The 24205-nt window shown below is 45.5% G+C and overlaps 1 protein-coding gene across 1 annotated transcript; it reads left to right on the top strand.

Annotated features, from left to right (window-relative positions):
- Positions 1 to 2426: 2426 nt before the first annotated feature.
- Positions 2427 to 23142, top strand: LOC115179193 (runt-related transcription factor 1). The gene is made up of 8 exons (XM_029740560.1): positions 2427 to 2538; positions 9444 to 9700; positions 12268 to 12424; positions 15556 to 15660; positions 16992 to 17192; positions 21212 to 21358; positions 21480 to 22641; positions 22920 to 23142. The coding sequence occupies exons 1-7, from the start codon at positions 2451 to 2453 to the stop codon at positions 21986 to 21988; spliced, it is 1464 nt and encodes a 487-aa protein (XP_029596420.1). The 5' UTR covers positions 2427 to 2450; the 3' UTR covers positions 21989 to 22641; positions 22920 to 23142.
- The last annotated feature ends 1063 nt before the right edge of the window (positions 23143 to 24205 follow it).

Here is a 24205-nt window from a genome sequence, read left to right as displayed (position 1 = left end):
TCTCCTCTCCTCTCCTCTCCTCTCCTCTCCTCTCCTCTCCTCTCTCTCCTCTCTCTCTCATATTCTCTCCTCATAGCTTGTGTCAGAAAATCAATCAGTAGTTCTACAGGAGGAGTGCCTCATAGAGCTGCTACTTTTCTCTCATCTGAGAGCACGCTGAATTATTCAACACACACACACACACACACACACACACACAAGCCTTCCCTTCTGAAGACTGGCAGGTTTCAGACACAGACAAACTCAATGCACTGAGTCAAATTTTCAGTCAGAAATGACCAAATCAAACAGCACTTGGATTGAGGGATGAATTCATTGTAGTATTCTGATTTAGTTGTGATTGACAGATTAGCCTGATTATCTTGTCATGATGCTAGTTCTGGTGTTAACCATGTTAGCATTACTGGGTCTATTGGGCCCTGGGGGATTCAGAGATGGGGCAGGGGAGTACAGGAAAGGGACCATGGGAAAAACTGCTCCTTTGAAATGCTGTGTGTTTGTGTTGCATGTGTGTGTGTCACTGGTTAAGAGTTTTTCCTTAGTTGCAATGTAAATACAGCTGGACTGAGTGTGTGTGGGCTGTTTGTCCCATTCCTGGAGTGTGTGTGTGCGTGCGTGCGTGTGCGTGCGTGCGGCTATGTGAAGGTGTGTGTCTGTTAACCAGGTGCTGGACCACTCTGTTCTGTCACTTGGCAGTGCTGCTAACTGATATGTCAGAAAATCAATTAATTACTTTTAAGTAGCAGTTAACTGCATCCAAACAATACAGCCCCATGAATTATAGAGGAGGTGTGAGAGTGCGTACGTGCAAGCCTCAACTTGAGAGTCACTATCACTGCTTTCACAATGTTTGATTACAGAAACATTCAATTCCAACTGCTGTAAATCTTCTACAATAAACTTACAACAATCTGCTAACACTTTCAGTGAGTGAGTGATGAGTGACTGAGTGACTGGGTGATGAGTGACTGATGTGAAGCTCTGTAAAGCTCTATGAGACTCCTCCCCAGGCTGTATCTCTCCATCGATCCCTTGTTCAGGGAGGTGGTGGAGGTGAGGGGTGGAGGTGGTGAGGAGGGGCGAGTGTGTGGGTATTGATCCTCAGTGTGGCCCTGGTGCTGGCCTCAGGGTGGCCCCGACTCTAGAGACAGCAGGGGACAGACTGCCCCTGGCACACAGAGAGAGAGAGAGAGAGAGAGAGAGAGAGAGAGAGAGAGAGAGAGAGAGAGAGAGAGAGAGAGAGAGAGAGAGAGAGACTGAGAGAGAGACTGAGAGAGAGAGAGAGAGAGAGAGAGAGAGAGAGAGAGAGAGAGCGAGACACTGAGAGAGAGACACGAACACAGCAGTCCCCTAAGAGAGGGAGAAAGAGAGAGATAAACAAGTATAAAGAAAAAGACGATTAGAGGGACAGTTCACGTCCCCAAAGAGAAACTCTGACCTGCAGAGATTGGCAGAGTGGAAGAGGAGGTTCCAACCAACTAATACAGTGTGTGTATCCAGCAACAGTGTGGTAACAGAGGCGACACTTCCTGTCAAGCTCGTCCCTAGTAGTGCCTTCACTAGACCATCATGACCTGCTGTGGCGTACCAGATCCCTGCAACACACACACATTCGGTGTCCTGTGGTACTGCCACTGGTGTACCCAGAGTTCCGTTGGGCCCAGTTCTGTGGGATATTGACTATGAGTGGTGGATTCGGGGTGTGTGTGGAGGACGATCCAGAAACCTCAGTGGCCATGCACCAACCTCAGCCAGACCAGAGGACTGATCCGTGTCACGCTAGGGGGTTTCCAGGAAGCCAGAGACCAGCCATAGTGGTCATGTCACCTCAGGAGCTGTCACTGGCAAATCAAACAGATCTTCCAGTGTAAGGACCGTGTGGTTTCTAAACTCTGGCGTGAACCACTGAGAAAATGGTCCTTTTTCATGTGATCCATAAACTCGATGACAATTACTTAAAACACAAACCAGTCTTTATGGCTAAGACCAACTCAATCCCCTGCTCTCGCAAGTTTAAGTCCTCGCCTTTATTTTCAACGTTTGTCAGAACTTTTGAAAAAGAAGAGAGGGAGAGAGATGAGAGAAAGACATGGAGGGGGGAGCGATAGAGAGAGGAAAGGAGAGAGAGAAAAATCATTTGAGTCGCTAAATGAAATTAGCAGGTCTGAGTTGCCTGAGGGCAGAGTGATGCCGAGTCCCCCGGGGCTACGCTTAGTGAGGGAATATATTAAGCATGAGTGGATGCCATCCCTTTTCCCCTCCTTTCTCTCCTTCTTTCTCTCTTTTTCAGTTTTTCACTAATATCTTGGGCGAAGGGGGAGGTGGGTAGGGTGGCGGGTGGGTATAAAAGGATGAGGGTGAGAGTGAGGGGGATCTGGCTTTCCATATTCCTGTGCTGGGTCTTAAAAACCCACCCCACCGTTCGCTCCGCCAGTACCCAGAGACGAAGCATGAATCCTGGGCCCTTCTCCAACTCCAGTCCCCTGTCCTGGGCCATGTACCTGATGAGGAAAGGCCGAACTGGCAATGGGCTCTTTGGTAATCTATCCTGCTTTTATTACTACACCTGTGTCTTTGTCTGCCCCTTCCTCTTCATCGTTATCATCAACATCATCACTGTCTGCCTCTCAACCACTCTTGTCTTTGTCTTTGTTTGTCAAATCGAAAGACGTTTGCCCTGACTCTTTCTCATCTCATCTTTATCTACTGCTATTTCTTCATGATCTTCATCATCGTCCCCACCACCATCATCATCATCACCCGCTTCCTCTCAGCCTTTTTAATCTTCTTTTGTTTACTTTTCTCTCACCTCCCATTCTTTCTCCAGTCTGTTTTCCAATGTTGTCCTGAATGGGGTTAAGAAACCAAGAGTGAAACATTTGATTGATACAACATACACCAGTTTTTATTTCTGTGTGCTGCTGCTGTATTTTGGTTTGGGTGGTTCACCTTACTTGATGCTAACTGATGCTCAAAAAACTAAAGACTGAATGATGTGCTCAAGATATTTCTTATTTTACCTCGAAAAATGTTTAGACTATATTAATCTGTAGGCCTATAGGTTCATGGGTAGGCTAGATTCGTGGTTTATGCTGTTGACTTGTCATTTAAACCAATCATCTCTCCAGAATTGATTCTTTCCCAATGCAATGGAAGCGGCCTCCAGTTATTCGCGCAAACATGCTGCAGCGTGTAGCCTCGCGACGCATATCGATAGATTTGATAGCCGACTACATACATTATTGATCAAGCAGTTTGCGCCTATCCGATTACTGCTACTCAGAGGTGAACGGGACGAGAGGAAATCCAAGCCTCTCGCTCTCTCTCTCTTGTAGAACTCTCCCTGCATGTCCCCTCAAAGTAGCAGTTCTTCCTTTAGGCAACAGTAAAGTCGGTTCATTTGTGAGGAAATATTTCCTTAAATTATATTGAAATAGATCATTTTTTTTAATGATTGAATATTTTAGGCCGTGATTGTAGGCTATAGTTTTTTTTATTTCAATAATATAGGCAACCACGATTTTCACGGCTACGACTTTCAAAAATCAGACTGCATCACATGTATTAAGCATGTGAAAACATTTAATTGTATTTGTTTTAATTAGAATCGAATCTATTTAATTTGATGTGTCATATAGGAGTAAATAGGCTATTTGCTTTGTTTTATTGTTTTTAACAATGATCTGATTATTAGCACATCTCCAAGGGGGATTTTAACTGAGCTTTGTGTTTTAGTAATCAAATCCTAACTGTATATAAGACGATATTAGAATAGGCTATCATAAATGAAATCTCCAATTATAGATTTAGTAGGAGCCGTTTGCAATCAAATGTATCTCTTATACTCTGTTAAACTGATGTGTTGCGAACCACTTCATTAGTTTGAAATATTTTGTGTCCTAAATATCAAACATAAATGTAGTCCTAATTTGCGGCCTATTGTTTGGTTGTTGCTTAAAATTAAGGGACAATCTGGTATGTTCTGGTAGGTTCTGTGTGACGTGCTGTGGTGTGCTGCATTGTAAAAGATAACATTATCTGGGGCGGCAGGTAGCCTAGCGGTTAGTGCGTTAGATCAGCAACGATCGAATCCCCGAGCTGACAAGGTAAACATCTGTCGTTCTGCCCCTGAACAAGGCAGTAAATAAGATTTTTTTTCTGAATTAAAAAAATGTAAAGATGAGTTTGTCCGTCTCTCAGCACGGATATATTTCAACACAAACAATTGCGACAAAATGCGTTTCCAGTCAAATGCTCAAACGGCGGCTGGCCCGGGCCTTGCCGTCACGACACACACCTGCACAGAGATTTAACTAGCCTACGTGAGTCATTGGATGTGGTTATAACGGACTTATTTCATTGACTGAATTATAATGCTTTATTCAAGGGGACACGATTGACTTTAGAGCATTATGTGGTTTTATTGTAAATATATATTATTATGATTATTCAGCCATGGCACAAGTGGCTGGCCTTTTTTTTTTGGCGATTTAGCTTCTGCTTCTTTTATCCGGCACTTGAATCACATTTCCAGTAAGCTGTCAGTGAGGTTGATGACCAACTATACTTTTAAACATGAATATCACTCAACATTCTGCTCGAAATAGGCCGAACTGAATTAAAGTTACACTGTAGGCCTATGGCAGCGCTTCCTAAATAATGGAACGTTGATTAATCAGAGGGAATCCACATAAATATGTTTTATCCGTTTTTCTAATAAAAACACTTTTTTTGCCTTGAGAATGTGTCCATTGCAAAAAATACACACCATTATCCATTATTTCGTTACGGCCTAAATTAATCAATCCAACATCAACAAAATGTTAGGACAGGAAAATCAAGTTAGGAGTCTTTGCACCGTGTTTACTGTATATAGAGCAAAAAGGCCAGTCACTTTCTATCACGGACACTGTAGTCGGTCCGGCCAGGCGGATGCGTAAACCGTTACATTTTTTATCATCACGCCTGTGGCTGTACGTTCTTAAAACACGGAGAGAGGGGAGATAAACTGACAGTTCTCTAAAACTCCCCGACAAGGCTGTCAGACTGACCTCTCTTTGTCAAATCAAACTGAAAAACTCATCAGACGAATACTTTCTGCTGTGCTCTGCGTGTACCGGTGGACTAGACTTCATAGTCACTATGGCAAAGACACATAGCCTGTGGCGATGAATATCGAACTGGTCAATGGCAATGAGCTAAACATAGGAGATAATGAGAGAACAAAATCATCATTTTGGATTTCAGAATTTAAAAAATTCTGCTTTGATCCTAATTTGAAAGTAGCCTACAATGTGGTGTTAAATCATTTCCATAATGGAAAATTATTTGCAAAAATATATGCAAAAATATTCACATATAAACATAAGATCGTCTGTTTTTATTTACATCGTCACGCAATATAAAATGATTCTCTACAGTGAGGCCTGCGAGCATGTAACAGCTTTCCATTTGCCAGGAGGTCATTTAGATCGTATGCCGCCACCTATTGTTGATATTTGGTGCAGCCACGACGCCCACACTGCGCACTGACACGACAAGACCTGGGAGGTGCTTTATGCTGTCGTGGAAAAAGTGTTCTATGGTCATACTTCAGTAAAATACTTCAGTAAAAGTCAAGATACCTTAAAGAAAATGACTCAAGTAAAAGTGAACGTCACCCAGTAAAAGTCTAAAAGTATTTGGTTTTAAACGTATTTAAGTACTCAATTGTCATAGGCCTATTTGAGTAAAAGTAAAAGCTATACGTCAAATTCCTTATAATAAGCAAATCAGATGGCACAACAGTCTTGTTTTTATATTTACGGACAGACAAGGGTACACACGCAGTATGTGTTTAGTGAGTCAGCCAGATCAGAGGCAGTAGGTTGTTTTTATATTTACGGACAGACAAGGGTACACACGCAGTATGTGTTTAGTGAGTCAGCCAGATCAGAGGCAGTAGGTTGTTTTTATATTTACGGACAGACAAGGGTACACACGCAGTATGTGTTTAGTGAGTCAGCCAGATCAGAGACAGTAGGTTGTTTTTATATTTAAGGACAGACAAGGGTACAAACGCAGTATGTGTTTAGTGAGTCAGCCTGATCAGAGGCAGTAGGCATGACAATGAGTTATATTGATAGGTGCGTGGATTTACTTTTGGGGGTCAGGGAATACGTATGGGAGTAAAACGTACATATTTTCTTTAGGAATGTAGTGGAGTAAAAGTAAAAGTTGTCAAAAATATAAACAGTAAAGTAAACATACCCCCCAAAACGAGGCTACTTAAGTAGTACTTTAAAGTATGTTTACTTAACTACGCTACTTTACACCACCCTCTTTATGTGGCAACGTGCGGTGGGAAACAGCGGTGGAAAACAACAGGTAACTTTCATGCTTACTTGTAGATAACTGTTTATTTGAAGTCTTGTTGTTGAGGGTGAGAGCCTACATTCTGACACCGTGAAAGCTGCTTTTTAAGCACGCGCATTTACGCTCTGTCACACTATCATGAAATACATCCCCTGTTCAACGGTTACTTTATTCAGTATGTCTGTGTTGGGCATGGATTGTGGAACCCACATCACGTTGGACACTAGCCATAGTGCTATAGAGGGGGAATAGGCCTATTAGAAATGGGATATCGTCCCCAAAATGCGTCGCGGTGGCCTCCATATAATCTATTCGCAGATGTGATGCAGCCTGGGTTATATGGTTAGAGCGGTGACGTGGTGGCTATTGCTGATATCATATTCCCCGAATAAATCAGCGCATGACCAATACGTCCACTGGAACAGTACACGCGCCCTGGAATTCAGCAGAATGGCTGTCTTTGTATAAATGTCCACCTCATCTACAGATGAGTCATTTGGGCTTCTTTCATTACTTTTCCTGTTATTGCACGTCTATATAGGCACATCGGCTATGTCTTATTGGCTAACTTATTGCATGGATATTTACTCATCTTATTTTGTTATGATGTATGCAGACTATGTTTTGACACCGACACGAGAAATCATCCGGGAAATATCAGGCATTAGGTAGGCTAAAGTGTATTCCCAACTAAATATGTGTGTTTGGTGTCCAAACGCATAGGCCTAATTGTGATTTGGGCAGTTTTTTTCTGAACAATCATTCTAATCCATCTTTCAATATATTTTCTTGTGTTTTTTGTTTTTGTATTGGTATCCAACATCCAATTGCACGCTGTTGACTTTTATGTTAAAACCACAATACTAGAGCGCGACGGCTGTGTCCGTCTCTCATCGAGCACCGCAGCCCCAAAGTGGAATTCCATTGACTGGCCCGAGCCTTCCTAAGAACCCACAGTTCTCCATCCCTGGACGGACGCAGCTCTAATTGGTTAAACCCTCCCGGACTCTCCGTAGTTTGCTCGATTCCATTGGCTGAGATCTGTCTCTATGCAAATCCAACCCTGGAGGGACGCATTCCAGCACTGCGGACGGACTGCCAGTAAAACCCTGCCTCCCACTGTCGGGACGTTCATTCATACGCAGCAACTCAACTCTATACACAACCGGAGCATTCAACAAGGGTTTGTCGAAATATAAGGCTGTTTGCAGTGACACATCCTAGCCTATTCCTCGTTCACATTCCAGACAATATTTATAAAAGCGAAATTGAAGTATAAAAGTTTTTTCCTTCTCCAATGTTGGCACGCATCGAGACGAGAATATTCCTATTGCGAATTGGGGAGCCATAGAACATCCATCAAAGTTGACCTTTTGTGGCGCGTAACTAACTCACAAGTTATTGAAGAACAACAGAAGAGGAAAAGAAGAAAAAATAACCCAACTGGACTTTCTTATTCGCTGTTCGCTTGCTCATTTCAATGCGCCCTGAGACCTCCTTGGATGACGGTCGGGTTTTATTTAGTATCTGGTCGGTGGATGCCTCTTCAGTTTCTGTGTCCATAACACGGATCATGGAATGAGGACTTCACACACCGAGATTTAGCGGGATGTGCGTAATTTGTTAAGCGAAGGTCTTTTACTCCACTACAACGCAAAGACCCAGTTTTATTCGTGCCCACGCAGGTACCTTCAGACCGTCGCCTGATTTCCACTGTTGATCCACGTGCCTTGGGAGAGTTTATCTAACGACAACGGGTTTAATTTTAGAGGCAAATATCAGAAGAAACATAGAGCTATATATTCCACAGAGAGTCAGTTTAACTGGATCCTACTGCGGTGTACAAATGGTCTTCCTTTGGGACGCCAAATACGGTACATTAACTTATTTGTACATTTTACGCACGGTTGAATATGTGTTGGTATCTATACCCATCCTGTCCTGTCTAACTTATCAACACCATACTGTGGCAGAACTTGTGTATTATTATCAACCAAGATTTCAACTTCCCTCTGAACTGTGGTTCAGTGCTTTGTGCATGCTAGGTTCCAAATGTAGCCTGTAGCCAACTCGCTGTGAGAGAAAAAACCCGCTGGCGTCCTGCCAATTATTACGTTGATTTCCTCTTCAAATTCTGGTTTCGGTGTGTTTCTTGGCTGTGTGAATGCGCGCGGGTATAAATGTACGCACAAATGTCAACACACGCACACACACGCACACACTTGAGGTTAGGCTACATTAATCATTTGTCACTAGACACCACAGCCACAAAGTCATAAACCCCGCCTATTTATATAATTTATCTTCTTAAAATCTGATTTTGAAGCTAAATTTAACCACACTGCTAACTTATTCCTAACCCTAAATTAAGACCAAAAAGATAATTTGAGTTTTCATGAAGTTTTACGATAGGCCTATAGCCAATTTTAACTCTGTGACTGTGGTAACTAAAGGAAACCACATTAAAACACATGCAAAGCACACTACTTCCCCTCTCATCAACGGTTTATAAATAAATCATTCCATCCACAGCGCGTGGTTTGCTGTTAGTATTGGATGGTTAGATGAGAGCAACACAGAGTAGGAGTTCAGTCCAGTTCTGTTGAAAGAGCGAGAGGCAGCAGCGGTTTTTAAGCCCCCGGTCGTTCCAAACCGCCAACATGTGGCATCGATTGTGGTTGGCTTGGCTGAGTGGCAGACAGACAGACCGACAGACAGCGCGCGCCGGGCCCTGTCAGACACAGCATCGCTGGCTGGTTTTTAACGGTTTGGTTTCACGTGTCTCCGGCTCTCCAGGGTTGGGTTCCGCTGTTGTAATTTCACTGCGCTCTATTCTGAGAACTTGTATAATTCTGTGCTCTGAAGGCCAACTTGAAACTACATGCACATTGATAAGCAGAATAGAAAATACTGATGATGTGCACAGTTCAAAATGTGAATAGCCTAAATTAATGTTTATTTACTTACTAAGAAGTTATATGCCTTATTGACATACTGTTGACTCTATAGTGTGCGCGCGTGTGTACGCCTGCGTTGTGTCTGTCTGTGTCCTCACTCCCTTATTTATCTACATCTCCACCTTTCTCCAGACCCAGCACCTGGTCGGCGCTTCACCCCCCCTTCCACCACCCTGATGTCAGGTAAGATGAGTGAGGGTCTGCCCCTGGGTGCCCAGGAGAGCAGTAGCGCCGCCCTGGTGGGAAAGCTGCGTATTGCAGACCGAGGCATGGTGGAGGTGCTGTCAGATCACCCTGGAGAACTGGTGAGGACAGACAGCCCCAACTTCATCTGTTCTGTCCTACCCACACACTGGAGGTGCAACAAGACGCTGCCCATCGCATTCAAGGTGAGTGAGTGAGGGAGTGTGTGGGAGAGGATGTGTGTGTGTGTGTGTGTGTGTGTGTGTGTGTGTGTAGTGCTATATTTGTTGTTTTATTTTGAATCATTTCTGGAGGCTATAGAGGAACGTTTTCCTGTGCAAATTTAGTCTGATGGCAACGTTTCTCATAAATGTCTATGTATGTGTGTGTCAAATCAAAAACATATATATTGTCATATGCACTGAATACAACAGGTAACCTTACCTTGAAATGCTTACTTACAAGCCCCTAACCAACAATGCAGAGTTTTAAAAAAGTAAGTAAGAAACATTTGCTAAATAAACGAATGGAAAAATAGTAACACAAATAAAATAACAATAACGGTACCGAGTCATTGTGCAGGGGTACAGGTTAGTCCAGCTAATTCAGGTATTATGTACATATAGGTGAAGGGGTAAAGTGACTATGAATTGATAATAAACAGAGAGTAGCAGCAGTGTGTGTGTGAAGAGTGTGAAGAGTGTGAAGGAATGTGTGTGTGTGGGTTATGTGTGTGTGTTTTGTGTGTGTATGTGTTGAAGTGTCAGTGTAGTATGTATGAGTGTGTGGTTATTGTCCAATGAGTGTACATCGAGCTTGTGCCACATTTTTGTTGTTGAATAAAATAAGGTGGTCAATGCAAATAGTCTGGGAGGCTATTTGATGAACTGTTCAGCAGTCTTGAGGGTAGAAGCTGTTAATGAGCCTTTTGATCCCAGACTTGGCGCTCCGGTACCACTTGCTGTGTGTGTGAGATGGTGCTTGATAACTGGCCATGAGCAGTACCCAATCTCCCAACCTCATAACTAGCTACCAATAAGCCATTTCAGGCTATCAATCAAGTTAGAGTAGCTAGCTTGTCTATCTATCATAGTTGGCATGCCAGCTAACAAGGTTGATAGACTTAGAAAAGCAAGAATTTACTAAATGTACTGAATTAGACTCACATTCCTTTCAATATTTTACCCAGATTTGAGCAGAGATTCAGAGAAGCATATTTAGTTTCAGGAGGATAGAGACAGCTCAAGATGTATGCAGAAAAATAACATTTCTGACATAGAATTAAGCATAATGATTATGGTTCTAGATTGCAGGAAAAATGTGTTTCAGGTGTTTGAAAAATGCAAAATTCTCCAATTTACAGACGGACCCCCCCCCCCTCACATATTTTGTGCCCCGTCAGATTCGTGGAGTGCATGACGCCCCTGGTCACAGAATAAACTTTTAATTGGATCAAAATATTATTATAACCATAGCCTACTTCCTTTACAGTTTTTCACTTTGTAATGCAGTTCTCAGAATTGGAATGATGCACGTCAATGTCTTCCAGTTGTTTCATTAGGCTGATGTTGTTCTGGGCATCCATAATGGGAATTATATCATCCAAGTAAAGTACTTTTAAGCACTTTAGGACAGAAGCGTTTGTGAAAAAAGCCATAGAAAAATACTGTAAAATCAGATTGAGGGAGTTGTATACATTATGTACATTATAAACAAAGTCATAGGCGGATGTTGTTGCCAGTAAGTGTGTGTTTGTGTCTGGATGTTGTTGACCGTCTGCTTGAAGAGCTCTATAATCGTTTCCTCATTATTGTTTGTTCTGCAGGGCCGTTTTCACGCTCCACCGAACCTCTCTCTCATGTCTGACTTCCGTAGCTCCCCAACAGTCCTGGAGAATGTAAACTATACTGGGACTGCCAAACACCCGTATTTTCCATCTCTGCCGTGTGTGTGGGTGAAGGGGGGTTGTGTGTGTGTGGACTAAAGATGTAGTTTCTCAGTTGAAAAACAGAACAGAGCCGTAGTACCCATGCCCGTTATCTCCTCTGTACATTTGCACGCTGATTTGTGGCCATGATTACAGTTAATATGAAAATGACTCACCCTGGGTCTATTTGACTTGGGTGTGGAGCTATTCAGTCTGTAGTCTGGGTGGCTTTCTGTACCACAAAAACACCCAGACTGCCCTCCCATTTAGTAGACCCAGGGTTGGAACAAATTACTGAGAAATAGACTAAATTGATTCAGAATGAATAATTAATTAATTATGAAGTACTAGAATTTATAATTTTTCAATATTATTTTTAATAGTATAAACATAGTTGAATACACTCGGAATAGAGTGTTGCAATATAACTAAAGATGCTCCTCTTTTACCAAATATATTTATCTACCCAGGGGTGCAACTTGGTTTTAGAAGTGGGTGGGGACATAATGGTTATTATTATTATTATTATTTTTATTATCAAGTCAAATAAACTCTCCAAGCAGCCTACCCGACCGCTCGGAGGCGTCCTAAAACACACTGTTGCCCCGTTTTGTATCACATTCCAATGATAAAACGGGGGGGGGGGCAAAAATGCATGTCCCCCCCATCCCCAGTAAAGGTTGCGCCCCTGTATCTACCTGATAATTGATGTTTTGTGTAAAGTGTTCAATGTAAATTATGTGTGTAATTACATTTATGTATTGTCTTTTTTTTGTAATGTGCAAGACAAGCAATAAAGTTTCCATCTATCTGACTGTGTCTCTCTCTCTCCTCCTATTGCCGTAGGTGGTTGCCCTTGGTGATATCCCTGACGGTACCTTGGTCACGGTGATGGCGGGGAACGATGAGAACTACTCAGCAGAGCTCCGCAACGCCACGGCCGCCCTCAAGAACCAGGTGGCTCGCTTCAACGACCTGCGCTTCGTAGGCCGCAGCGGACGAGGTACACACACACACACACACACACACACACACACACACACACACACACACACACACACACACACACACACACACACACACACACACATATATATAGATACACTGATATAGCTCTCTCTCTCTCTCTGTCCCTAACGGTTACTCCAAATCAGGTGCAGGCAAATGTCATGCCTTATCTATTTAAAACACAGGCCTCTCTGTACACAAGCTAGCTGTTACTGTACACACACACACATACACACACACACACACACACACACACACACACACACACACACACACACACACACACACACACACACACACACACACACACACCTCTCAATTGTCCCATTGTCCTGCTAGGCAAACAGCCATCTAGTCTGACTTAAAACACACACACACCCACAGGACCTAGAATGCAGCTCAGGGTTAATTACAGAATGACTGTATGTGTGAGCCTGTCTGAACTTGTGGTGAACGTTGATGAAACTAGGTGAGTGTTTGGTTGGGTTGTGGTCAGAGAGTTGGTCTGGCTGCAGCTCAGTAGGCTGTGGCCCAGTGTTAGTGTGGTTACAGTGGTGTGGTTTAGAGTTATGTAAGGGATCTCTCTCACACACACACACACACACACACACACACACACTCCTCCTTCTCCTCTTTTCTTCTGGGAAACACACACCATGACAGAGGTTTATTCACAAGGAAGATAAGACAAGTGATTGGCTAATGCTGATAGGACCCACTGTGGTAAACACACTGCTGTACTCAACAAGCCTAGACCTGAACACCCCCACACACACACACACGGACACACACGGACATACACACACACACACACACACACACACACACACACACACACACACACACACACACACAGAGAAAGAAATCATCCCATTGATAGGGCCGATTACAGATGGAGAGTTCCGGAGTAAACAGTCATCTTTGTACAGTAAGCCTTAGAGAAATGTAAACTGGGTAAAAGCCTTGGCACTTAGACACACACACAGACACACACACACACAGACACACAGACACACACACACACACACACACACACACACACACACACACAGCTTTTAGATGTGCACTGACGGTGTCCAATCAGACAGACAGACTGATGACACACCAGCAACAAAGACCACAGCTGTTCTCTCATCCTATCTCTCGATCGCTCTACCTCTCCCCTCCTCTATCACTTACCGATCCTCTCAGATTCTTTCTTGCAGATAGCACACCATCAACAAAGACCACAGCTGTCCTTCCTCTGTCTTTCTGTCTCCTCCCACTCTCCTCTCTTTCTGGATATAGGAGCAGTGAGTTACTGGGCGGCCAAACGGCACAAACAATCTCAGACATATTTATCGCTTTCTTTCGGTCTCTTTCTCTCGTTTTCTCTCTCTTGCAAACAAAATTGTTTGGATGTGCACACACACTTGTTCACATCCTAACACATGCACAGTATAGTGTACACACACACACAGCGTTGTCAGGGGACATTTCCTAGCTGTATTGTCTTCTTCCCGTCTGCCTCTCAGACAGAACGTCTCCCTCATAGCCACTAATACTTCTGTGTGTGTGTGTGTGTGTGTGTGTGTGTGTGTGTGTGTGTGCGTGTGTGCGTGTGTGTGTGTGTGTGTGGGATATCTGCATACATATGGAGAAAAGAGAAGAGGATTTGTTTGTGTGTCTATGTCTGATGTAAGACAATGAGCAATCTTTTAAGTGGAAATGTGATTGTGAAATATCATCATATTTTGCAATTCAATTATCCTACAATAACTTTAGAAAGATAGTAAGTACTACACAATGAATAATGGACAGTTTTCCCATTATGGTGAATATTACTGTATTAGTAGATTTGCCTCTCTTTGGACAGTCAAACACACTTGAATAGAAAACGTGGGATAGGGATGTGGTCTCATAGCTTCTCTAGACTCTGAGAATAGTCCTGGCTGCCTGCTTGTGTGTGGTCTGGACAGTAATGCTGAGTACTTCCACAGTACAGCTGAGTACCTGTGTGTGTGTGTGTGTGTGTGTGTGTGTGTGTGTGTGTGTGTGTGTGTGTGTGTGTGTGTGTGTGTGTGTGTGTATGTGTGTGTGTGTGTATGAGTGTGTGTGTGTGTGTGTGTGTGTGTGTGCGCGCATGTGTGTGTGTGTATGAGTGTGTGTGTGTATGAGTGTATGAGTGTGTGTGTGTGTGTGTGTGTGTGTGTGTGTAACAGTAGCCAGGGCTTTAGCTGGCGTGGCTGGTCTCTGTGTGGTAACTCTATTCCAGCCTTGGCACAGCCTCTGACCGCCTTCCCTGGGCGCCCATACCTCCATGGTGGGTGACAAGTGTGTGTGTGTGTGTGTGTGTGTGCACATCCTCTCAGCATATGCCTGTCACTCATCACCATGCATTGAGGTACAGAGCCTGAGGGAGAAAAACACACACAGATGTGATTGTCTCCTCCACTCACCTAGGAATCTCTATACTTACACGCACACGGAGATACACAGATATACACACACATGCAGACAAACACACACACACAGATTCATAGATCTATACAGAAACACAGTCACAGTGTTGACTGTCAGCCTTGTCCTCTCATCACCAGACCCTCTGACTGGATTAGTCACACGGCAGCTACACCAGCCAAGTCTGCTCCCACACACACACACAACAAACACGAACACAAAAACACACACACGCACACGCACACGCACACACACACACACATTGAAACGTATAATAAACCCACACATGTACACACACACACTCTGTTTGTCTGTGTGTTTATGAGCAGTAAATAGGTGTGGAGCCGTAGGGTCTGTCTGTCTCTCTGATGTCTCTCTGGGTTATTTCTGTGTCAGGCTGATCTTAATGTCTTATCCAGACCTGGGATATATTGGGATAGAGGGAGGGAGGTAGATGCAGAGAGAGAGAGAGAGAGAGAGAGGGAGTGCATGCTCCAGGAAGGTGCAGACCAACATGGGGGAAGAGGGAGGGGTAGGCAGGGGAAATAGAGGCCCATGACAGCGGTTGTTGTGAGACACAAGAGGTTTTCTGTGTAGATGATCACATTAAAACATATTTTCACTCTCTCTTCCCCTCCTCTCCACCCTCTCTTCCTGTCCTCTCCACTCTCTCTTCCTGTCCTCCAGGGAAGAGTTTCACTCTGACCATCACGGTGTTCACCAACCCTCCCCAGGTGGCCACCTACCAGAGAGCCATCAAGATCACCGTAGACGGGCCCAGAGAACCACGCCGTGAGTACCACCTTCATCCTCTTCATCATCATCATCATCGCACTTATCACCATCAACGTCACATGACTCCGTCGGTTGAAGGATGAGCGTCAGCGTAGGATTGCACCAAGACAATGGAAGACAATGCATCCTAAGCATAGTTATCCTCATCATTATGATCCAACATGATCGTAATCACCGTTAGAGTGGTATGGGATTTGTAGTTGCATTAATTCTGGGTTGTAGTTCTGGGAGGGTGCTGATTGGAAGACTCATCACACCTCTGTCTCATGGTTGTTAACGGGACTATTCCCTGATGGTCCGTTATTCTGGTCGGGAATCTGGTGTTGGGCGCCGTGCAACGATCCAGGGTCTGGCTGGCTGGCTTGCTCAATGTGTGTGTGTGTGTGTGTGGGGTTCTGGCCCGCGCTTCAAAGGGCTAAGACACAGGCTCCAGTTACAGCACCACTTCCTCCCAGTGCGCCAGTCGTGTGTGTGTGTGTGTGTGTGTGTGTGTGTGTGTGTGTGTGTGTGTGTGTGTGTGTGTGTGTGTGTGTGTGTGTGTGTGTGTGGGATTGTGAAGACGAGTGATGGTTTTTCACAGCTGAGGCTGGCTAGCTGGCTAGCTGGCTGGATACTTTCTGTCTCTGTTTTCTTCCTCTGTCAATGTCTCTCTCCCCTCTTTTGTCTCTCTCTCCCCCATCTTTTGTATCCCTCTCTCTCTCCCCCCTTTTCTCGCTCTCTCTCTCTCTCTCCCCCCTCTTTTGTCTCTCTCTCTCTCTCCCCTGTCTTTTTTCTCCCTCTCTCTCTCCCCCCTTTTGTCTCTCTCTCCCCCCCCTTTTGTCTCTCTCTCTCTCTCCCCTCCTTTTGTCTCTCTCTCTCTCCCGTCTTTTTTCTCCCTCTCTCTCTCCCCCGTTTTTTGTATCCCTCTCTCTCTCTCCCCTTTTGTCTCTCTCTCTCCCCCCTCTTTTGTCTCTCTCTCTCTCCCCCGTCTTTTTTCTCCCTCTCTCTCCCCCCTTTTGTCTCTCTCTCTCCCCCCTCTTTTCCCTCCCTCCCTCCCTCCCTCCCTCCCTCCCTCCCTCCCTCCCTCCCTCCCTCCCTCCCTCCCTCCCATGCTGTGTCTTGTTGTGGTCTGATGAGGACTCTCTTCATCATTATGTCCTTTCAGTCTGGCCCCTCATATCACTCAACATGAAACCAAATAGGAAAAAATCTCATATTGTAATTAGAACTGTGACCTCAAACTAAAGAAAAAGAAGAAAGAAAAACATGTTAACAAACAGGCAGACAGACAGGCAGAGAGATTGATTGATTGATGGAGAGTGTGTGCGTTTCTGCCTGCGTGTGTGTAGGCCACAGACAGAAGCTGGAGGATGTGAAGACGGGAGCATTGGCCTTCTCCGAGCGTCTGAGTGAGCTGGAGCAGCTAAGGCGGAGCACCATGAGGGTCACGCCCCCTCACCATCATCACCACCACGCCCCCACTCCCAATCCCCGGCCCGCCCTGAACCCGGCCCAGTTCAGCAACCCCACACACCACACACAGATACCAGGTGAGTCTTCTCTAATGGTACCACATACACCCACGGTGCACAGGCTACATGCTAACGGTCATCACACAGTGAAATCACTGCATTATGCCTCCAAATACGTAGCAAACAACACTCAAACAACGTGTAAGAGAGCAGGAGAGAAGAGGCCCAATCAATTTGTTTTTCACATATTTTTCTGTGCATATTTCTCTAAGCTGTGTTTTCTTTAACTCTGGGTTTGGAAAGACCAGTACTTCCTTTTTAGTGGTTTTAGCCAATCCTGTTGCGGTTACCGTGTGGCACTAGAGCCTCTGACACACACGCCCGCAGTTTCTGTTCCTCTTCTCCAGATGTGTTGTGTGTGTGTGTCTGTGTGTGTGTGTGTGTTGGCCAGTATATGTAGACAGTTGTAGTGAGGAAGCAGGCCAGGGAGGAGAGGAGGAAGTGAGAGTCAGCTGACAGGAAGTAGAAGTGTGTGAAAAACCCCTCATTTAAAATCTAAACACGCAATCCTCCAGTGGGGGCTGCCGAGGGGAGGACGGCTCATAATAATAGCTGGAACGGAGAAAATGGAATGACATCAAACACATGGAAACCAAGTGTTTGATGTATTTGATACCATTCCACTCCAGCCATTACCACGAGCCCGTTCTCCCCAATTAAGGTGCCACCAGCCTCCTGTGCAATACACTATATAAGGGAGTCATTCACATTACACGTAAGAGACCAGCAAAATATTGACATTGACAGGAATTAGCTTTGTCTCCAAAAGTGATGTCAACAAATGACATGAGATGGAGAGATGGAGATGGAATCAGAGATGGGTGTATGGAGAGATGGAGAAAGAGGAGGGAGGTAAAGAGAGATGGAAAGACGGAGAGATGAAATATCCCAAAAGATACATGAGATGCGAGAGAGAAACAGAGGGATAAGGATGGATGGATAGATAGAAGGAGGGGAGTCAGAAAGAGAGGGGCAGGCCCCAGTTCTTCCTGTCCGGTGTGTCTCTCTGATCCTGAGGCCACAAAAATAGCAACAGGAGCACTGCCAGAGGAAACCGTTATTAAGTCATTCAAGACCTCTCTCTTTCCCTCCCTCCCTCTCTCTCTTTCCCTCCCTCTTTCTCTCTCTCTTTCCCTCCTACTTCTCTTTTCATATCTGTGAAAATCTGAGGCAGCTGGGGCCATGGGCTGGGTGTATGTGTGTGTCAGAGGCAGCTGTGTGTGTGTGTGTGTGTGTCCAGTCTGGTTGTCAGTATGTGGCGTGCCAACCAGAGTGGGTTGGCATGCAGTCAGTGTGGGGTCTGTCCTGAGGCTATGGGCTTTGTGTGTGTCAGTGAGTGGGTGGGTGGGTGGGTATGTGTGTGTGTGTGTGTGTGTGTGTGTAGGAGTGTGTTCTCTCCATCCAGTGTGTGCCAGCTGAGGCCACCTGACCGATTCCATTCGTCCTATCTGTCCAAATGTAATCTTGGACACGCTATTGCATCAGATGCTCTAATTAAGTTGTGGGGGGACACATAGAAAATGAACTAACGAGACTAGAGAAGTCTCCACCCCCAAGACGGAAACTCTCAGTCGCCTTCGGGCCTATCAGCCAAATGTCCCCTCCCATTCCGAAATGACATGTGAAAGATGAGCATCTGTCCACGAGAGATTAGTCCAAATGGGACGCTCTCGGTATCTTTGTAAAACTATAGAACAAGAGACGGTGATAGAGAGCAAGAGAGAGAGTAAAATCATGATTCATTTTTCAGTCTGTGTGTGTGTGTGTGTGTGTGCGTGCGTGTGTGTGTGTAAAGCTTACCGTATGTGTGTAGGCGAGTGACTGTGCATATGTCTACATGTGTGTGGGAATGCAGTAAAAATGAATGAACCGCAGCAGCAGCAGCCCCGGATACACAGGCCCGCCTCCAGCCACCCACCCAGCCATGTGTGACTCCTGCCCCAGATCAGAGCTCCGAAGCCTGGGGAGGGGAGCCAAGAAAGGAGGGGGTCTTGGCACTGGGCCTAGGCCTCAGTGTTTTGTTCTTGGGGGAGCTGGCTGCACTTAAAAAGGCCATTGACGTCTTGGCTGCTGTGTGCAATTTGCTTCCCCTCTCTGTCTGCAGAGTATGTGGGGGACAAACACACATACATACACATACACGTACACACTCTTGTCCGCGAGTCTGCGGGCGATCACTGGCATTTATTGGACCACAGGGAAAAGAACCGGCTGCCTAAGAGCACACACACACACACACACACACACACACAACCCCCCTTCCTACGCCCCCTCACTGGGCTAATCACTTCCTCTCCTCTCTGTCTCCATCTGACCATCTCTCTCTCCATCTTTCTCTTCTTCATTCCCCCTTCCTCTCTCCTCCACTCTTCCCACTCACTCCATCTCTCTCTCCATCTTTCCCTTCTTCATTCCCTCTTCCTCTCTCCTCCACTCTTCCCACTCACTCCATCTCTCTCTTTATCCTTCTGTCCATCATCATGTCCTGGATCTTTTACTATTTACTCCTTCTCTATTCTCTGCCTCCCAGCTCAGCCCAGGTGTACTGAGTGGTGTAGTGAGTAGTGTAGTGAGTGATGGTGTACTGAGTGGTGTAGTGAGTGATGGTGTAGTAAGTGAAGGTGTAGTGAGTGGTGTAGTGAGTGATGGTGTAGTGAATGAAGGTGTAGTGAGTGGTGTAGTGGGTGAAGGTGTAGTGAGTGATGTAGTGGGTAAAGGTGTGGTGAGTAAAGGTGTGGTGAGTGATGTAGTGGGTAAAGGTGTAGTGAGTGATGTAGTGAGTGAAGGTGTAGTGAGTGATGTAGTGGGTGAAGGTGTAGTGAGTGATGTAGTGGGTAAAGGTGTAATGAGTAAAGGTGTAGTGAGTGAAGGTGTAGTGAGTGATGTAGTGGGTAAAGGTGTAGTGAGTGAAGGTGTAGTGAGTGATGTAGTGGGTGAAGGTGTAGTGAGTGATGTAGTGGGTGAAAGTGTAATGAGTAAAGGTGTAGTGAGTGAAGGTGTAGTGAGTGATGTAGTGGGTAAAGGTGTAGTGAGTGATGTAGTGGGTGAAAGTGTAATGAGTAAAGGTGTAGTGAGTGAAGGTGTAGTGAGTGAAGGTGTAGTGAGTGAAGGTGTAGTGAGTGATGTAGTGGGTGAAAGTGTAATGAGTAAAGGTGTAGTGAGTGAAGGTGTAGTGAGTGATGTAGTGGGTGAAGGTGTAGTGAGTGATGTAGTGGGTAAAGGTGTAATGAGTAAAGGTGTAGTGAGTGAAGGTGTAGTGAGTGATGTAGTGGGTAAAGGTGTAGTGAGTGATGTAGTGGGTAAAGGTGTAGTGAGTGATGTAGTGGGTGAAGGTGTAGTGAGTGATGTAGTGGGTAAAGGTGTAATGAGTGAAGGTGTAGTGAGTGAAGGTGTAGTGAGTGATGTAGTGGGTGAAGGTGTAGTGAGTGATGTAGTGGGTAAAGGTGTAGTGAGTGATGTAGTGGGTAAAGGTGTAATGAGTAAAGGTGTAGTGAGTGAAGGTATAGTGAGTGATGTAGTGGGTAAAGGTGTAATGAGTAAAGGTGTAATGAGTAAAGGTGTAATGAGTGAAGGTGTAGTGAGTGATGTAGTGGGTAAAGGTGTAATGAGTAAAGGTGTAGTGAGTGAAGGTATAGTGAGTGATGTAGTGGGTGAAGGTGTAGTGAGTGATGTAGTGGGTGAAGGTGTAGTGAGTGATGTAGTGGGTAAAGCTGTAATGAGTAAAGGTGTAGTGAGTGAAGGTGTAGTGAGTAAAGGTGTTGAGAGTTTTACAAACTCACATAAAACTACTTCACTCACATGTCTCTTCAATCACATCCAGTATATACATCTGTAATGTTTCAGTTTCTACCTGTTCAGCAGATGCTGGAGTGAAACAACCTCCGGCGAGTGTGTGTGTGTGTGTGTGTGTGTGTGTGTGTGTGTGTGTGTAACCCTCTCTCAACGTGTGTGTCTGTGGGTGGTGGGATAGGCAGAAGACATATTTCCATTGTAATGAAATGAATGAATAAAGTATCTGTTGTATTCTAATCTCTCAGACTCTAGGCAGATGCAGACATCTCCGTCGTGGTCCTATGAGCAGTCCTACCCCTACCTGGGCCAGATAACCACACCCACCGTCCACTCAACCACGCCCATCTCACCCAGCCGCTCCTCCCTCAGTGATCTGTCCAGCCGCCTCTCAGGTAACACACACTCATTCCCCCACTGCTGACTGACCCGTAGTGTTCTCTGACAGTCATCGGTCTCTCTCATTCACTTCCTGCTTCCACTCTAACCTCTAACCCCTGACCTCTCCCCCTACAGGACCTGACCTCACAGCCTTCAGCGACCCCCGTATGTCCCTGGATCGCCCGTTCTCCTCCCTGGCCTCGCTCCCTGACAGCCGCTACCCTGACCCGCGCATGCACTACCCTACTGGGGCCTTCACATACACCCCTACCCCTGTATCCAACGGCGCCATCGGACTCACCATGGCAACCACCCCTGCTGGGCGCTACCACACCTACCTCCCCCCGCCCTACCCCACAAACGCCCCCCAGGGCCAAGGTGGACCGTTCCAGGCCGGTTCCTCTCCCTACCACCTGTATTATAGCACGGCCGCTGGGTCCTACCAATTCTCCATGATGGCGGGGGGAGGCGGGGAGCGGTCTCCTCCGAGGATATTCCCTCCCTGCACCAACGCATCCACAGGCTCCTCCCTCCTGCACCCGTCTCTGCCAAATCAGAGCGAAGGGGTGGGGGTGGAAGCGGAGGGAAGTCACAGTAGCTCCCCTACCAATATGGTACCCGAGGCCGTATGGCGGCCATATTGAACACGGCAGCGGGGTTGACAAATGATTGACAGACTTGCTGGCTAACTGGAGTGGAGAAGGGGCTTTCACGGAGCGTTCCTATTGGATCATTAGAATGATCAAGGAACAAATTGAGGAAGGAACAGAAACAGGGTGCCATTTTACACCGAGGAGCATGCAGCAGCACTGAACTGAAAATAATTCAGCTTTGTTTTATAAAAGGATTGTTTGCCATGGTTATGATTGTTGTTGGTATTATGAATTACTCGTGGCCAAAAATACAATGGGTGATTTTTGTGTGTGCCACAGGCACTCCCCTCCTATCCCACCTCCCCTTGTACTTCCGCCCCCTCTCCTCCCTTATCCCCCTCTCCCCTCGTTCAAAATGGAGAGAGTGCTGTTAATGTAAATGATGGCCAGCCAAGATCTGTCTGTTCTGTCATGTTTGTATTGGTTTATGGCCGTGAATATTGTCTGCACTGATCTACAATCAGCACTGTTAGTCGATTCACAATGGTTAAGGGTAGAAATTTACAGGGAATGCTGTACCCAGTTCAGTGCTTATGGACATTGTACTGCCACACCAAACACAGGTCGTTTGCTTTATGATTCCTTAATTTATTATCTTACAATACCTTTTTGGTTGTACGGTGTGTGTGTGTGTGTGTGTGTGTGTGTGTGTGTGTGTGTGTGTGTGTGTGTGTTGGTTGTACGGTGTGAGTTGGTTGTACGGTGTGTGTGTGTGTGTGTGTGTGTGTGTGTGTGTGTGTGTGTGTGTGTGTGTGTGTTGGTTGTACGGTGTGAGTTGGTTGTACGGTGTGTGTGTGTGTGTTGGTTGTACGGTGTGTGTTGGTTGTACGGTGTGTGTGTGTGTGTGTGTGTGTGTGTGTGTGTGTGTGTGTGTGTGTGTGTGTGTGTGTGTGTGTGTATGTGTGTGTGTGAAGGAAGGAAGGAAGGAACAGATAAGGCCTACATTGCCACATGATTCACCTCATATTTGTAAATAGTCTTTAGATGTAAATGACGACTTTGTCCATGTTTGATGACATCATTGCCTCCCACACAGGTATGTCACAGCAACATCAAATACGCCTTTTCTCACATTTTGTTTTACTTTATGGATATAAATATTGTTGTAAAGAAAATAAAACCAGTCTTTTTGTATTTTCTCTAAATCTCTTTCTCCCACTCTCTGTCTCAATCTCTCTCTCTCCATTTCCATTTCCATTTAAGTCATTTAGCAGACGCTCTTATCCAGAGCGACTTACAAATTGGTGCATTCACCTTAAGATATCCAGTGGAACAACCACTTTACAATAGTGCATCTAAATCTTTCGGGGGGGGGGGGGGGGGGTAGAAGGATTACTTTATCCTATCCCAGGTATTCCTTAAAGAGGTGGGGTTTCAGGTGTCTCCGGAAGGTGGTGATTGACTCCGCTGTCCTGGCGTCGTGAGGGAGCTTGTTCCACCATTGGGGTGCCAGAGCAGCGAACAGTTTTGACTGGGCTGAGCGGGAGCTGTGCTACCTCAGAGGTAGGGAGGCGAGCAGGCCAGAGGTGGATGAACGCATATTGGGCTGAAGGGAAAGGGACTTGTTGGCACTGGAATCTGTGCCAACATTCACCCCCCTCCTAAGCACACACACACAGCCTTATGCTATTCCTGACCCTGGAAGAATTTACACAGGCAACCAGACAAGCCCTGGCCTGCCCTCTCTGCCACCCTACGTTTCCAGAAAGACAAACTCACACTTCACTAAAATACACACTGATATGGGCCCGTACATAGACACTCACAAAGACTTCTTAAATGTACTGTAAACACACACAGATATGGCCACCTTTTCTCTCTCTCTCTCTCTCTCTCTCTCTCTCTCTCGGGGCTAAATAACCCACAGACGCACACACAAACGGACACACGGATAGCTAAATAAAGGCGAACCTGTCCAGACAGTGGGTACACAGAGCGTGGCTGTTAGGTCTGTGTTATAATCCTTCTCCAGGACTCAGGCCAAGGCCCATAAAACCACACAGTCTCCAGGAGAAGAGGGCAGTGGGGAGGGAGAGACACTGAAACACAGTCTATGATACTATAATACACCACTATTCACAGTCAGTCTATAATATAGCCTATGATATTTATTATCCAAAACCAAGGAGTTCATCTAGGTATTTTTTCCAAGCAGGGTTAAAACGGATTAAAACCCACAACTCATGTGTTGCAACTGCAAGTAGGCCT

The sequence above is a fragment of the Salmo trutta genome, chromosome 39, assembly GCF_901001165.1.
Source record: "Salmo trutta chromosome 39, fSalTru1.1, whole genome shotgun sequence".
Taxonomy (NCBI): Eukaryota; Metazoa; Chordata; class Actinopteri; order Salmoniformes; family Salmonidae; genus Salmo; species Salmo trutta.
Note: the sequence above shows the minus strand (reverse complement) of the source record. Positions and strands in the feature narration are given on the sequence as shown.